At 36.4% G+C, this 17,309-nt stretch overlaps 2 protein-coding genes across 4 annotated transcripts in view; one reads left to right on the forward strand and one right to left on the reverse strand.

The window, feature by feature from the left end:
* Window positions 1-3,186: 3,186 nt before the first annotated feature.
* Window positions 3,187-10,814, reverse strand: tspan31 (tetraspanin 31). 2 transcript variants are annotated; one of them, XM_008414640.2, is made up of 6 exons: window positions 10,649-10,814; window positions 8,464-8,631; window positions 7,476-7,556; window positions 7,239-7,379; window positions 5,829-5,939; window positions 3,187-5,597 (listed from the first exon to the last, which is right to left on the reverse strand). In XM_008414640.2, exons 1-6 carry the CDS (start codon window positions 10,709-10,711, stop codon window positions 5,523-5,525), a joined length of 639 nt encoding a protein of 212 aa, XP_008412862.1. In that variant the 5' UTR covers window positions 10,712-10,814; the 3' UTR covers window positions 3,187-5,522. The 2 variants fall into 2 exon arrangements, with proteins under 2 accessions (XP_008412862.1, XP_008412863.1); XM_008414641.2 differs by lacking the exon at window positions 10,649-10,814 and adding an exon at window positions 10,448-10,467.
* A 1,346-nt stretch (window positions 10,815-12,160) lies between these two features.
* agap2 (ArfGAP with GTPase domain, ankyrin repeat and PH domain 2) overlaps window positions 12,161-17,309 on the forward strand; it is a 33,134-nt gene continuing 27,985 nt past the window's right edge. For both annotated transcript variants that reach the window (XM_008414638.2, XM_008414639.2), the window contains exon 1: window positions 12,161-12,526. In XM_008414638.2, the coding sequence (XP_008412860.1) occupies window positions 12,364-12,526 (163 nt within the window). In that variant the 5' untranslated portion in view covers window positions 12,161-12,363. The remainder of the gene's footprint in view (window positions 12,527-17,309) is intronic.

Below are 17,309 nucleotides of genomic sequence, written 5' to 3' on the forward strand. Positions count from 1 at the left end.
AACGTCTGGTCAGCATCCTGTTACTCTGAAATACTGATTGAAAAACTAAAACAGAATTACTTATTCTTTAACTTAAGAAAATAGGTTCTTTCAACAGAAACATTTTTTGCTTCAGCCAACTCCTTCTTAATAGTCTTCCTGTAATGCTCTGAAAACAGAAGATCTTCTTCTTGTCTTCATTTCCTGGAAGCAGCTCTTTGAAGGTGTCCAGAAATGCTCAGAAATTACAGCTGTTCTTGCAATAGTTAATCATGGTGAAAGCCTTTTCATGAATTCAAACTTGGTGAATCTCTTCTGGACATTCTCATAGTCGGTGATGACTCAATTCATTGTGGTCACTTAAAAAAAGAACAAAAACAAAAACAATGTCATCATACCAGCATTTATTTAAATACCATTCCAAAAATGTCCCTTGCTGCACACTGTCAGAATGGTAGACTGACAGACAAATGCCTAGTTAACCTGACTGGTTGTTATAAAGTGCAATACAATTATTTCTTAATACAAGTAGCATGATAACTGGAGCTGAACCAAAATTATTCTGATCAAATAATTGTCTGGCAGAAGTTCAGACAGACTGCCACTGTTATTCAGAATGCATCATTTAATGTATAGTTTTAGGCACGTGAGTGTATCTATTTACTTAATGAGCATTCTAAATTATTTCTATCCAGATACTCTAACTTATGGTTGTTTGCAAGAAGCTTATTAATAAATAAATAGATTTAACACCAGTTTTTAGTTGTCTAAAACGTAACTTATTAACTCAGCTGGTGAATGTTGATTCCTGCTCCCCATTCCCCACTTACCTGGCTGTCCCAACCCACTTCACATGGTGAAAATATTAACACAAAAACGACTTACCTAATTTTCTTGGGGAATATTTCATCTACTTCTTTCTCTTTGGTCAAATAGGAACTTCTTTCTCTGGTGGCTGGTCCTTATTATTATCCTCCACACTCGTAGCATGTCTTCATTAGCCAACTTTCAGAAACTAAAATCAAAATTTTGAGTTTAAAGTCTAAATTCTGAGTTTTTGAATTCTGAGATTGAAATCAGATCTTTGATATTAAAGTCARCAGTTTGACGGTGAAAAAAATTTAAAATCTGGGTTTAAAGTAAGAACTTTGAGTTAAAATCATCAGAATTCTGAGATTAAAATTTGATTATTATTATTTTTTCCTTAACGTCCCTACTCTTCCGCGTACGGCAGATTGAGCAGATATTGGTGAACTACATTTATCTGATCAGAGTGGATATTTACACTGTTTGTAAGAGACTCAAACATTCATCAGATAACATCCTGCTTGCCGTCGCGYTTTTTAATTCAGCCTCATGATAAGCGATGCATAATTAATCGCGCCCATATAGGAAGCGGCCTATTTATGTGATATAAGGGACCAAATGTTGTAAGATCCTGTCTTCCAGAGCCCGAGCTATATTGGTGAAAGAACAGATGGCCGTCCCTGTTGGTGCGGCTCTCCAAACTAATACACCCGGCATATGGGCCTGCATCACAAGGTGCGGACSSGCACCATGCTGACAGGACGGGGCGGTCCATATCCGCCGGAAACGGCGCAGACTCGCAGATTTTAGCTGCCCGGGTGGATGCAACGGCAGAGATCAGGTCTCCTCTACAGGTTGGGTGAGAGATTATCCTCATTCAGAGCCACCTTGGTTGAAAGGTGAGGAGATAATTTCAATGTCTCCCTATCAGAGCGCACTTGAGCTCTCCTTCTGTCGACTCCACACACTCCTGGACCCGTCCCAACTGAAAGGATTAGCAGACTTTAAAAAAAAAAGAAGAAAGAAAATCTCAAGAGTGGATTAATTTCACACCTGGCAGGTCGATAACATCCACACCTGAGCTGGGATGATAGGAGTAGAGGAAGAAAAAACACCTGAGCATCTAAATCCTTTGCGTTTCTGCGGGTATTTAACTGGTACCCTCTACTGCCATCATGTGGCCAAACGGGGGAATAGTCCGCTGTTATTCTGCAGCTTTAAAATGCCCGATTTATCCAGATGAAATTACGAGAATAATATAACAAAAACGAAGAATAATGTCATAATATGACCATAAATGTGCAATTTTGTCAGAATAAAGTCTTAGTAACAGACAGTTGCTTGCACAATAGCATCAAAGTCATACACTTTGAATAAAGTCATATTAAAAAATAGTCAGTAGAAAATAGTCATATTGACTTCAGTCTCTGAATATATTAACAATAATATATATTAATACATTTATTCTCACAATAAAGTCAAAATAATACAAAAATAAAGCCATATTTTGACTTTATTCTCGTAATATCATGACTATCCTCTCATGAGTTTTTTGCATGTTTGTTTTTCTTAGCTTGACATTAATACTCCATCGTAAGTCATTTTATTTTTAGTTTCACATCTTCACTCTTAAATAAAATACCCAAGTSAACCAAATCAGAAAGAACTCCTGCTTTAAGGATGGATTAATAAATTTAACCTAAAAGATTTAAATGGTTCGCATTTTATTGAACATTTTTAAGTGTTTTTCAGCTTTAAGTGAAACTTTATTAAAAAAAAAATTCAAATTTAGATTTTAGAAAAGGCACTAAAGATGATGGCTCCCAATTCATTGTGGTCTGTTTTAAGCTAATTTTAGTATTTATGTATTACATTTTATCTCCCTATGTTGTGTATTAAATTGTTTTAAAATGCTAATTAGCTAAAGCTATAAATATTATGTCATGTTCTGCTWTTGAACATAACTTTGGAGTTGAATTTGCCCCAAAATCCAGATAAATTCCTGAATTTTCCACTTCCCAACCTTAAACTATCGAGCAGGAATGTGACAAAATGTGAAGCCTTTCAAACACTAGACATTCAGACAGAAAACAAACAGGTTTCCAGTTTAAAGTTTTATTATTTGGAAAATTAAGTCTCAAAAATTCATACATTTCAATAACAAGTGCACAGAAATTCAAAGTGGATATATGTAATATATGGCATTAGGGTCTGTCATAACATTTACACCAAGTCCAAATCAGCAGCAAGAAATCCACATCAGCAAAGATGACAGGTTCAAGTAAGACATTTCATTACAGCTCGCATTAGTCCTTTAAGTTAAAATTAATAATAATAATAAAAACACAAGAGCAGGAAATGTCACACACCNACTAGACATTCAGACAGAAAACAAACAGGTTTCCAGTTTAAAGTTTTATTATTTGGAAAATTAAGTCTCAAAAATTCATACATTTCAATAACAAGTGCACAGAAATTCAAAGTGGATAYATGTAATATATGGCATTAGGGTCTGTCATAACATTTACACCAAGTCCAAATCAGCAGCAAGAAATCCACATCAGCAAAGATGACAGGTTCAAGTAAGACATTTCATTACAGCTCGCATTAGTCCTTTAAGTTAAAATTAATAATAATAATAAAAACACAAGAGCAGGAAATGTCACACACCGAGGAAAATTATAACAACATCTGCTTAATGTGCACTAAACTTAAATAGATTCTAAAAATATCCAACAGGCATTATTYGTATATTTTTACAAAGCATTTAACACTGATGAATACAAAGACTGATGGCAACAGAAAAGAAAACATCAGTTGTTTTTGAGGGTTTTAAAATAGCAACAAGGAGCACATTATCACAATTAACACAATAAAAGAAAAAGATTTGTAAAATATGGAGAGTGAAGAGTGCCAAATTATAATAAAGTGTGAAATAAATATTTAAATTTGTCACTAGTCTTAAAACTGGGCATAAACACAGAATTGTGTCATCGATTTTAAATCATTTTAAATTAATTTCACCAGTAAAACTCAGTGGGCGKRATTAGRTGAGACCCTGGCACCTGATTGGCTGCTTCAACCAGCCAGTTAAGACAACTTCCTGTAAGTTTGTTTTCACTTTGAGTCAATAWTTACACTGGAAATGTAGAAATMATTTCAATAAATTGTTGTAATTTATTTACTACAAACTGTGGGTGAMCAACTCCTGCATCTATATTTCTAGTTTGGGCTGAAATATCGCTAATAATTTCACCAAAACTCTAACTGTGACGCTGCTACACACGTTAGCACCACTAACACCAGCTAGCGCTCTCTTTTAACTTATTTCAGACCAAATGAGAGATAGAAAGGCTGGAGATGGAAGTTTTTAGTAAATAATTTATTGAAGTTATTTATTCACTTTCCATTGACAATATTGACCCAGAATGACAGTAAACCTTGAAGAAGTTGTCTGGAGCACTTAGCCAATCAGACGCCAGGGTTTACACTAATCCCRCCCACTGAGTTTAATGAAATTTACAGTTTAAATTAAATCATGATCAGCAGCAGAACATGACATAATTATGTATGGTTTTAAAATAAAATCAATACAATTAATTGTGGCACATATAATCAATTCTATATTTAATACATTCCTGTATTTATTTTCAATTTTAAAAAATGAAAAAAATGTAATAATTATTTCCATTTATTATTAATAAAAATTACTGTTATAGCAATAACATTTATGATTGCTGTTAGCAACAGCAGTATTGTTAATACCATTATTGCTGTTGATATTTTTGCCGTTACTCATTTCCGTTTTAGCGTTTTGATGTCTTTTCTCCTTCCCATATTTTGAATGTTCTTTGATTTTATCAGCACTTTGTCACATCTGTTAATATTGTCATTAAAAATAATGTCAATAATAATTTAGTTGTTTATAACAATAATAAAAAAAATTATTTATTCATTGTAATTTGGCACTCTTCACTCTCCATAGAAAAACAGCCACTTTGGCTAAAATATCTTATTTTTATTTTCCTGAAATAAACGACGTGAATCTGTTTTCGCTGTGATTTCCTACGGTTGCAGGATCTGCTGCTCAAACACACGACTACTTCTGCCGATCCACCGAGCGTTTCAGTATCTTAAATAAGAATATATGTACAACATGAAGGCTGCAGTCTGTGGCATGTCGCTGACTGAAAGTTAGCTGGCTCAGTTACAGTTCACAAACATCTGAAACGAACCCAAGGGACGAGCAACTGCTACCTAAAAATCTACCTCCTAGGCTCCCCGCCGACGCGTTTGGGGAGTAAAATAATTACACTACTTTACATCACCGCTTCAACGCCTCGTTTTCCCGTCGCATCGTTTGGCGCATTTCGCCGACAGAGGGGAACGTTAGCCGTTACTACGCTAGAGACAGGAGGAACGTTTCAAGGTGCATACAGGCTATTAGTGATGGAGTCGGTGTGTGTGTGTGTGTGTGTGTTGGTTGAGGTTTTTTTTTTTTTTGGGGGGGGGAGGGGACATGCAGGACCTCTGGGACTCAAATCAAGGCTGAACCAGTAAGACTCACCAGTGTTACCAGTCATCCGTTCATGCACGAGTATCCAGTTCTGAGTGGGTTGTTGTGGTTGTGCACTCGTCCATTCTCTCTGTGTGTGTGTGTGTGTGTGTGTGTGTGTGTGTTCTACCAGTGTGTCTGCAGGAAAAACAAGTGTCTGCTGCGGGACTCGAGGGGCAGACTATAGGAAAGCACTCGGGTTTGCTCGAGGATCCTTCTGGTTCCGGTAGCGCACGGCGAGCCACACGCCGAGGATCTGAGGTCAGACATGAGACACGTTAACGAGACGCAGCGTCCATCAGCAGGAGGACAAGATGGACAACGGGGTAAGACAGAAACTCGTAATATAAATATAAACATTCACTATGACGATATGAGACATTTTCATGAGGAACAGAGGGAGGATGGATGGATGTATGGAGTAATATTTATCTCTACTCAGAGTGGAGCCGTAGGCAGCGTCCGGCGTGTTGGGAATCAAACTCACCTCTGAGAAGCTGAAGAAAAGTCCGACGCCCCCGAGGATCTTCAGAGCTTCTGCTGCATGATTCAGCATCTTATCCCCGCAGGTCGGACAGGTTCCTTCGGCTTTGCATGGCTGGAGGGAAAAAATACAAACTTTAAATTAGTGTTTCTTACAGCATGAGTCAGATTTTTAATCTGTATTTTCCTCTCATTTATTAATAATTAAATGAAGCAGGTAAAATAAGTATCGTACACATAATTTTTAAAAGAAACTAGATACATAAGCCTGTCACAATAAGTAATTAACTCCATGATAAATTATATTAGATCAGTGGTTCTTATCCTTTTCTGAGGTACCGAACCCACCAGTTTCATATGCGCATTCACTGAACCCTTCTAAAGTGATAAATAAAATATGTCCCCCCCACCCCAAATTCAAGACACATTTTAAGATTCAAGTCTTCTTAAAGAAGACTTAAATCTTCTTTCTTCAAAATATAGTCAGTGTTTCCAGCAAAGTTGAGCTGACTGTCCAGGAACGACCCAAGGTATTTAAAATGTGCAACAGTTTCAACAGGTTGGCCATCGAGAGAAACTGGAACCACTTTAAGGTCTTTAGGTGTTTAGATCATTTAATTTGCTCTACATTCTTAAGAGAATGAAAAATTTATAATAATAAAGACTTTGCGGTATTCTGATTTAGTAATGTAATTATATTAGTTGTGTTACCACCCCCACGCCACTAGAGGCAGTAGCCACCCTGAAAAGATGCAACTAAGGAGCAGATTTAAAGCTACAGAATTTGGTAAAAACTGTGAGTTTTGCTGAAGTAAATAAAGACAYAAGTTCAAATCCATGCTGAGAGTGGAGCTCCATCAATCAGTGCTCCTCCACAACTCTGATTGGCTAAGCAATGTAACGTGATCCTCTGATTGGCNAAGCAATGTAACGTGATCCTCTGATTGGCTAAGCAATGTAACGTGATCCTCTGATTGGCTAAGCAATGTAACGTGATCCTCTGATTGGCTAAGCAATGTAACGTGATCCTCTGATTTGCTTAGCCAATCACAATGTAATGTGATTGGCTAAGCAAAGCGAGGCGTCATCACGACTTTACACAAGTGTGTCTTTACCTCTGCGGCAGAGGCTCCGCCGAACCCCTGGGGTTCGATCGAATCCAGGTTAAGAACCTCTGTACTAGATATACCTCGAGCTTTTGGAAATATTGGAACAAATGTTTGCCTCTTACTTTTATTTTTTTCTAAACAGTATGGACTAGCTGCAGTCCTAATGGATGTTACAAACACCAACAGCACCTTTAGAAATATAAACTTGTACATATTTTACCTGCAGTATGTAGCAAGTATAAAAATAAACAGCTTTCTTCTGGACTGCAGAGAATAAAACATGAGAAATGACATTTCATACTTACAGCTTGGCAGTTTTTCACGTCCTCTTCAAACTGTATGTGGCTGTTGGAGACGTTCAGCAGGCCGCAGCAGTCCAGTTGGTCCTCCAGGTTTTCCTTGGTTTTATTGTCCAACATCCCCCAGGTGGAGTTCAGAAGAACCACCTGGAAATTTAAAAGTTAACAGACAGAATCCGTGGTTGTCATCRGGGATCAATACCGTTTGTTACCCATTTAAACTCAGTCAGGATGTTTGCTAACCTGCTGTCCGCGGTTCATCGCCAAGCAGGAACAGGAAACTCCAAACTGGAAGAGGAAGACGATGAAGAGGATGACCATGTACTGGGGGAAAACAGTTAAGGAAACGCAAAAAAAAAGAAAATTACTGACCTACTGACCTGTCACAATAATATTAATGCACAATAAACATATAAAGTTATCAGATTTTCTTTATAGGGATGGGATGTGAAAATTACTGCACGTAAAAAACTTAGGATTTGTCATGTTTGTGGGGTTGAAACAATCAGATTAATCATGATTATTTGTGATTGTGATGAATCAATCATTGAAATAATCATCAACTATTTTAATAATTAATCATTAACAGTAGGTCTGTGGTGACCACAAATATTTCTGGACAATAATTTGTACAAACAGTTATTGCAATAAAAGATAATATTGTTATTTTGAAACCATTTTCAAGTAATATAATGTGATAACACTGCAAGAAAACATTAAATAGATCAACAACATTTAAATTCTAATGAACATTTAACATCAGAACTGGAAGACACTTTAAATATGCAAAATAAACAAAAAATAAAAACAAAATGAAATATGAAATCTCTGTTAAACTGTCCAAAAAAAGCAGACTTGTGTAGCAACTAGTTGTTTTTACTCAGTTACATTTACTTGAGTAACTTTACTATTATTATTTCTAAATAACKATGTTTTGGTCCTCATAATTGTGTCATTTTTAAATATTAAAATATGTATATTTTGAACAGTTACTCAGTTCTTCAGTAGAGATTTTACGTTTTACTCGAGTCCAATTTTTCAGTCTTTTTTCCACCTCTGAAAAAAAGGCTGCTTGAGATGAAAACACCACACTAMACACTTTTGCCATCCAGTTTTTGGTAGAAAGAAACAAAAAGTACAAATAATAAATGTAAATGATTGAGCTCGACTTAATGTATCATGCAATTAATTGATTTATTGCTTGTTGCATTTGAGTCCAGAGAAAGGATACAAAGAAAAGCATGACTTGGTGGTGGTGAATGGCTCCGACGAGGCCGACGATGGCGATGAGCAGCAGGAAGACGCCCACCGCTATGACGCCGCCGATGATGTGGATGCTGGACACCAAGCCGAAGCCTTTCCCCCAGACTGCCACTCCGATGAGCAGCAGCCCAACCAGCTGGAGGGACAGACAGAAGGAGAGAAGTTAACCACGGTCAGCTGAGGAGCACGAGTACGACTGGACTTCAGATCACGGCGTTTCAGAGATCTCACTGCTCACACACACAGCATTTCAGAGACGCTTTTGCACCTTAAAACGTCTCAATTAAAGCTCTACATATGAGCCTTTTGAATTAAAAACAGTAATTAAACAATGAAATGCTATTTTTTGCTCAATGTAATTAGCTGAAGTTGAATAAAAAGAAAGTTTACGGCTTCTGCAGTCATTAGGAGTGACTCAGTCAGATGTGAGCATCGTGACTCAGTCACCAACAACATGCCTGAGTGAAGCACGTGTCTTGATTGCGTCAGGAGTTTTTAGGGAATACAAGCTCAAATGGGACATCCAGCTCCGTACGTACTGTTAAAACCTGCTGTACATACGCAGCTTTTAAAGAGTTATGAAGTATTTTAAGGTAACTTCACTACAATTTAATATTTAAATGACCAACGATCTTTAATTTTGTAAAGAACACTTAACACTGGGGCTAAAGTTATCTTAAATAGCCAAAATACAACAAGTCATTCAAAAACAATAAATAAAACAGCAATAAAACCAACAAATAACAGAAATTATAAATAAAATTGATTGTAATTTGTCTAAACAAAATGTTAAAATGGAATTATCTAGCTCATTTTAATTCATGTGATCAATTGATTAATGTGACTGATCTTAAAGGGTTCAGTAACAGGCAAACATAAGTTTCACATTTTCTGCTTGTGTGAATTATTTTGGCCTGGAAGCAAATTTTAAACATTACACAAGATAGCATGTTTTTAGAATTATACAGTTATTATATTCCAAGTTTGTCGGTGACAGTTCGCTTTTTATAAACGTTAAAATAGATAAGCTATAAATCACAACATTCTCAAATGTAATCACAGCCAAGCAGCGAGATTCAGACTGAGTGAAAGTGTGTGAATTTGGTATTTTAGTAATACTTTTGCAATACTTTTTCAAGAATATCTACAACAAGCTTTTCTGTTTGTCATAAAGAGAGATTCTAAAAACAAATTATAGAATTTTTTACATATTTTTTTTAGATTTATTTAATGTTAAGTTAGAAAGCAGCTGCAGAATCTTGAAAGTAAATGTTCTAATGTGACCTATATATGTGATCTAGTTTGTTTTGAAGGGTTTTTCAAATTCAATTTAAAAAAATACTCCATTGATCCCAAAAGGGAATTAAATGAAAAATAAAGCAGTTCCTAAGCAAATTGTATATTTAGGGAGACAAAACCATAAAAGTACACCTTTTAAGTTCAATAAAATGACAATTATATGTCAATATCACAATTAAAACATTCTAATCAATACAAAAAGCAATATATTCATCATCATACCATATTCTTCAATAACAAAAATGGAATTCAGGCTGAATCTAGAACTGTAACAAGATAATTAATCTATTTTTTTATACCACCAAATGTAGTTTATGGATTAAAATGGCCTGATTTAAAAAGCTGTAGCTGTCAAAGGTTCCATGCATGTCGCCGGTATCACATCAAGTTTCCTTCTAGATTAAATCTGGGTGAGTCTGTTATGACGTGGGCAGGTTAAATCAAATTAATACCATCCTGCGTGACTCTTACCACAAAGATAACCAATTTAAACACGCCAGTCGCTCAGCTGATGGCCTTGCAGCTAAAAGTAACATTGGTTTGCATAACGGGTACCTGCTACTATGCTAATGCTAGCCGCTACTCTACGTTTCTATCCAGAAGCCAAAGCTATGCACAAACTGGGAGTTTGAATAAATGAGCAGAATACATACCATTCACTTATGGACAAGAACCAGAGCGCATGTGAAATAAAACGATTGCATAATCAGAACTTTCTTGAACGCTGTGAGCTAAAGTAGCTAGCTAGCTAGCTTGCTTGCTAACTGGTTAGCTTTTCGTCAGCATTACGCCACTTCATTCAGCTGCTGCCGCTTAGTATCGAATCGAAACTTATCATCTGTGTCAACACTCACCATGTAAACAACATTCAGGGAGCAGAGGGCGTTTTTCGAACAGGTGAAACCGCCACAAACCATATTAGAAAACGCTACAGCCTTCAGATGAGATGAACAATAACGTCTGCTMTGCGGCTCTGAGCTGCGCCGACGTCTTCTGGACTCAAACAGCGGAGAGGGCGTGGCTGATTGCGTCAAACTGACGTCTGACGTCAGATTATGACGTCCCCCCCCCAAAACCCGTTTCTGTTTTTTTTAAACGTCCTTCCGTGAGGTTTCGTTGCAGTGGATGTATCACTATAATCGAAAAGGTTTATCTAAGTTCCTCAACCTGACATTAACTGACCTTTTCTACACGGAACGATGTTTTTCTATCTGTTTTTCTGTCATGTTTTTAACTCTGTGGGTTTTATTTTTACTGCTTACTGATGGAAATCACACGGTATAACTAAGTGTTGGTGTTATTGTTAAATTATCGGGTTAACCCTACATATAAATAGTGACGTTTTAAGTATTTATTTATTTATTGTATCTGTATTTTTTTTAGTTGTTTTGTTTGTTTTTACCTTCTATCAGTTTTTCATCAGACTTAAAGCAGACTTTTAGATTTGAACCCATAAAATAAGTGTAACAGTTTAGGCAGAATGTAATCCAGTTCAATTCAATTCAAAAATACTTTATTCATCCTAAATGTAACGTAAATTTTGTCCCAGGATGTTGTTCAATGCTGCAGCAGTCAGTCTCACAAAGTATTTAAAGAAGCCTCTGAGGAAAGAATGTTGCCAAATGATTCTTATTCATGTCATGAGATGTTAGYAGCTCAGTTTCTGGGCAGAAGAGATGATATTCCAAATGTTATTGTAGAATATTGATTTATGACGACATTTAATTTCTCTTGAAGTTAAATTGAGGAACTAAGGTTYCTTTTATTAATTCTAGTCCTGAACATTATATTTGCCAACCAATATTCTTTATTAAGCTATTAAATCGTTTTAATGACCTCAATAATAAATTTTTTTACACTGAAACAATCTGATCTCAAGAGACCTGCATGAATAAACATCTACAATGTGCTGAAGCTATATTTTAAAAACAWTGATAGGAGAAACTGATGAGGTCATCAAGTTTGCTTCAGTTTTAATGTTGTTTTTGCAGATGGTTTCACATTTTGGTATATGGTTGGATTCATGTTCGATCCTCTTATTATAATAAGGCCTTTTGCAGCAAAACATCCCCAAACCATGATACCTCCACCTCTATGCTTCAGATTTGGAAAGACGAGAATGTTGGTTTTTGTTTATGTAAAACTGATTTGTTCTAAAAAAATAACTCAGTCTATGTTCTCTCTAAAAAGTTACATTTATGCTGCGTCTTTCAGGGGGATTTTAGTTGTCACATTCTGAATTTTCTACTTTCTCTTTTGGTAAATTTCAGTTGCAGACTCACTACATTTTCAGGGTTGGCGTGCAGAGGAGAGCACAGTTTGAAACAGGGAAGTGATTTCAGTTGGGCTCAAACCTGCAGAGGAAGCTGAACACGTTGTCATGATGTGACTTTTGTGGTTTAGAAAGAGAGAGAAAGCGCGAGAGAGCGACACCCTGAGTTGACTTCACCTCGTCTTCTGGTGCCTCTTCGTCTCAAGCTTGAGTTTCTTCATGTGGAACCAGCAGCCGGGAGTTCAAATGGGCTGAAGCATCTCGCTGCTTCGGTTCACGACTTATCTGTGCGTGAGGATGACCAGCAACGTTAAATCAGCTTCCTCCTCTGCGATAAAAGCGGAGATCAAGAGGTATGACTCCCTCCAGAGTGCAATCAACAGACTCTTCAAGCAGTTTGAGAGAGTGGAGAACCAAACTCTGCGCTCAGGCCTTAAAGTTTACCTCCACAGCATTCAAGGTAAGCTAACYTTTCATTAGCATTATGACTCACTTTTATTTATGTCAGTCTGCATGCTGAGGAACACAAAAAGCTGTTCRAACTTCATGAAAKTTTTCATTTGACATAACTACCAGGAAAAAACGGCATGCATACATCGGCTTCATTACTTTTTAAATCAGCTTTCTTGGTGTGGTGCAAGGAAATAAGACTGTGTGGGTGATTGATATCTTCCTTTCAGCTTCCTGTCACCGTCTGTGTGACTCGGTGTGTTTTCCTGAGGTTGAGGTGTTCGAGTTTACTCTCAATCCTCTCTGATCGTGGAAAAACAAATCGCCTCTTGGCACCTATTTTGCATCGGCATTAAGCATCAGTYGGCCTCTGGACATAGAGAGACTAAATGGCAACATCCTTTAGCAGCCATCGCCATAGTAGCGAGATGAAACCTGCTGTGTGGCCTACTTCCTGTCTGCCAATCTGCAACTGCCCTCAAAGCCACTTCCTCTCATACAAGCAGGGCTTTTACTTGAAGCTGATCAGTTTTACATCACATCCTTGCATTGCTACTTCCTACATTCTTGTTAAAGTGACAAATGTGACACAGATAGATTCTTTAGAAATGAACGTCACATTTTCTTTTTCCATTTGTTTGAAGAGGTGTCGCGTGTTTGACCTTCAGAGGAGGGAAGTTCTCAAATTGCACCGCTAAAAATAATAAACGCTTATTGGAAAGCTAAAAAAAATGTACTTCCAGTATTTGTCTGTGACCTCACTATCAATGAAGTTTGATTTTGCTGCAAGCTTTGCATTATAACTTCTACATTTATTTGTAGTTTGAGTTAGCAGCAACTTTTAATTCTTTGGAAATGAATTGTTAAAGTGACAAATGACCAATTAACCAATTAACCTGACAGTCATGTTTTTGCACTGTGGGAGGAAACCGGAGTACCCGGAGAAAACCCACCATGCAGGATTTTCTGCAGTGACACTATTTATATTAGTCAGTGCAGAACTTTATATTATATGCTACAGATTTAATCTTTTTTTACCACCTTAGAGTTCTTAAGAATTTCTTATGTTTTGTGTTTTTTTTGTGCCAAAATTAAATATTTTAGATGCAAAGTGCAGTTTTCAAATGAGGAATTTATACCTCACGTTGTTTGCAGAACTGTTTTACTTTACTATGTTACTTTTTAACATCGGAGGGTTTTATGGATGAACGGTCAGACACGAAATCTAAACTTTGACGTGCTCCAAATGCCTTAATTATATTTATTGTTTTAGCCATTTAAAGAAGGAATTTGAATGACTGGTAAGATTGTGCAAAAACACAAAATCTTACCAAGAATTTTTAGTTATTTCTAGTCCACATATCTTAACAAAACTAATTTACAAGTAAATTTAGAGAAAGATATAGCAGCTTGTTATAAGACAATAATTCCCTGATATTGGTGAAAACAAACTAGTTTCCACTGGCAGATTATTTAACTAAATAACAACACATGCTTGCAATGTTATAAGTGAAACAATCTGCCAATATTAACCAATATTGAATCAATATTAGGGAATTATTGACGTAAAACAAACTATCTCATCCGTCCACAAATGTTTTACTAGAAATCAAGATGTTTCTTGGCAAACAAGAAGTGAACATTTATGATATTTTATGGTTGTTTTACATAGTCTTAAGGGATTCTTTTGGAGTAATTTTCTTTAAGTAATAGCGGTGAAGGTTCACCGCTTGTCCTGTTGTCTCTGTGGATATTGGCTGTGTGGGTATGGATAGTGAAATTCATCCATCCATCCATTTTCTGTACACGTTTGTCCCTCAGTGGGGTCAGGAGGTGCTGGTGCCTATCTCCAGCTAACGTGGGGTCACCCTGGACAGGTCGCCAGTCTGTCGCAGGGCAACACAGAGACACACAGAGACACACAACCATGCACACACACACCTAGGGACAATTTGGAGAGGCCAATTAACCTGACAGTCATGTTTTTGGACTGTGGGAGGAAACCGGAGTACCCGGAGAAAACCCACCATGCACAGGGAGAACATGCAAACTCCATGCAGAAAGACCGGGCTGGGAATCGAACCCAGAACCTTCTTGCTGCAAGTGAAATTCAGCTTTCCCAAAAAACTAATAATAATAGTTATTTTATAATTTAACCAGACCTAAATTGACTAAATTAAGTAGTCCAATTGCTGTTATAACAGTAATTAAATTCAATATTTTTCTGAAAGTTGACTGAGCTAAATAATTGCTGTGTTTAATTTTCAGAATAATATTGAATTTAGTTACTGTTATAACAGCAAATAAAGAAACAAGCTAACCTTTAGGATTTATTTAGAAGACAGAAATCAAGGCAAGTTAATCAAAGATAAATAAACGTTTTATAAAGTTTCCGTTTAAAATACACATCAAGCTGATTGTACACAGAAGTGATCATAACTAAAATACACAGAACTAGAAATGAGAAGATTTTATTTTGGGCAAGATTGTACAGTCAGAGTCAGTGCCAACTTTTAAAATCTTTTAATAAAAGCTTTTACAAAAAACTGGATCATAATTGTGCTGACAGGATATTTTATGGAAACATTTCAGATACTCTTCTAGTTTCAGAATAAACATTTGTTTTTTTAAGAGGGGAGAACAAAACTGAGAAACACAGAAACTCAGTTTTTGTTTCTGTTTTGATCATTTCTTTATTGTTTAGATCTAGTAATTTTAGTTTATTCTTTGTGTTCATTTATACTTTGAACTTATTTCCAAAGATGAGTGTTTCTTTCTGTTTTCTGTTTATCTCAGTTTCAGGTTTCCCCCCTAAATTTCTCTCTGCTGTGTTTATATTTCGTTTCCTCCCAGCTAATCACCTCACCAGTATTTAAATTCTCCTTTATTCAGTTAGTTTATTGCCAGATCTTCCCATTAGCAGGAAGCTATTTGGAGTGCTTTTGAAAACGATCCAGATTTCCTCCAAGATGGCGGTTTAAGTGGTGCAGATGAACTCAAGGCACTTGATTTTCAAGAAGACATCATCAAAATAAAAACAAATTGGATGTATTGTCAAGTCCAAAACAATTAGTAAACAAATTAAATTGTTTTCAAAATTATTCAGGTAATGAATATACATTTTAAACTCATGTAGGCCTGAAAAGATTAATCGACGATTTTTGAAGTCATCAATTAATTTAGTAACTGATTAATTGTTAACTAGACTTGGAGTAGTGGTAGTTTTCTGAAAAATCAAAACAGCCACTGCAGTAATTAAGCTAAAAATGTACAAAATATACTGTACATGCATTTTGCATTTAAGATACAGTTATATAAAAACAGCTCTGCCTGTAAATATGAAATACCCAAAACTTCTCAAATGGACTAGTTTTCCCTTCACCCAGTTAAAATCCACTAAAATTCAGTAAAGGGATGCTAAGTTATTGAATTCTTGTCAATAAAATATTAATTTTTATGTTTACAGAATTATCTGAATTACGTGTTTATATTCCTCTTTTAATGTATTTCTCATACAATATAAAAATGTTTAAGTAGTGAGAATGTGCCCATTTTTTATCCAATTAATTGATTAATCATCAACATGATTGATAGAATAATTGATTACTAAAATAAATGTTTATTATTTTATGTATAAAATACAAAAATAATCAAGTTGGGCTGCACAGTGGCGGAGTTGGTAGAGCTGTTGCCTTGCAGCAAGAAGGTTCTGGGTTCGATTCCCAGCCCTGGTCTTTCTGCATGGAGTCTCCATGTTCTCCCTGTGCATGGTGGGTTTTCTCCAGGTACTCCGGTTTCCTCCCACAGTCCAAAAACATGACTGTCAGGTTAATTGGCCTCTCCAAATTGCCCCTAGGTGTGAGTGTGTGTGTGGTTGTGTGTCCTGTGTGTCTCTGTGTTGCCCTGTGACAGACTGGCGACCTGTCCAGGGTGACCCCACCGTCTCGCCCAGAACGTTAGCTGGAGAGGCACCTCCTGACCCCACCAAGGGACAAGAACTTGGATGGAAATAAGCAMGTTACTTTCTTTAATTTTCCTTTTCAAGATTCAGTCCCAGTAATCAAGTCTTCAGTTTGAGTCTGAGGAAACTGAACGTGTCGCTGGTGAGATCAGAATATTTAGTTTCTCAAATTTTCAGCTGGAGGTCGGCTTCAGGGCAGATCTGTGAAGCTCTGAGGTGTTTTTAAGAACTGGCTGATCTTCATACATTATGAAAGGCCTGACCCCCATATCATGAGCAGAAAACTGTTTTTGTATAATTAGTCTGCTTGAGTGTCAGTGCTTTAGCGCAGATCAAAGCAGGAGAATCCTCGCTGGGACCCGGCTCTAAAAACAGAGCCAGCGCTCTCTTGGATGTAGTGGAGTGGCTGGATGTCAGAGGAACGGTGAAAAAGAGACAAAAATAGTAGATAAAAAAGGAGGAGGTTCTCCTGGGAAGCTGATATGTCAAAAACTACTGCAATGTTGAATAAAATAAAATATTTTCCAAATAAAAAAAATCTATTTACATGTTAAATTGTTGCCTAATACTTCCATACCTGAATTACTGTGTGGATATCTGAAATTTGTAACACAAAACCTGTTATCCAAATTATTACTGCATCAGATTATTTTCATGCAGCTAATGAAATATTTCTTATATTGCATACTTTAAAAAATTATTATTACATAGAGTAGAAATTTGTAGAAACAATAAATTAAATTTCTTATCACAAAAGCAGTTTTTATGATGTATAATAAAAACATACAATGAGTGCCCACCATGATAAAAATAATTGGCAAAAAAAATTATA

Source organism: Poecilia reticulata, linkage group LG7 (assembly GCF_000633615.1).
Source record: "Poecilia reticulata strain Guanapo linkage group LG7, Guppy_female_1.0+MT, whole genome shotgun sequence".
NCBI lineage: Eukaryota > Metazoa > Chordata > Actinopteri > Cyprinodontiformes > Poeciliidae > Poecilia > Poecilia reticulata.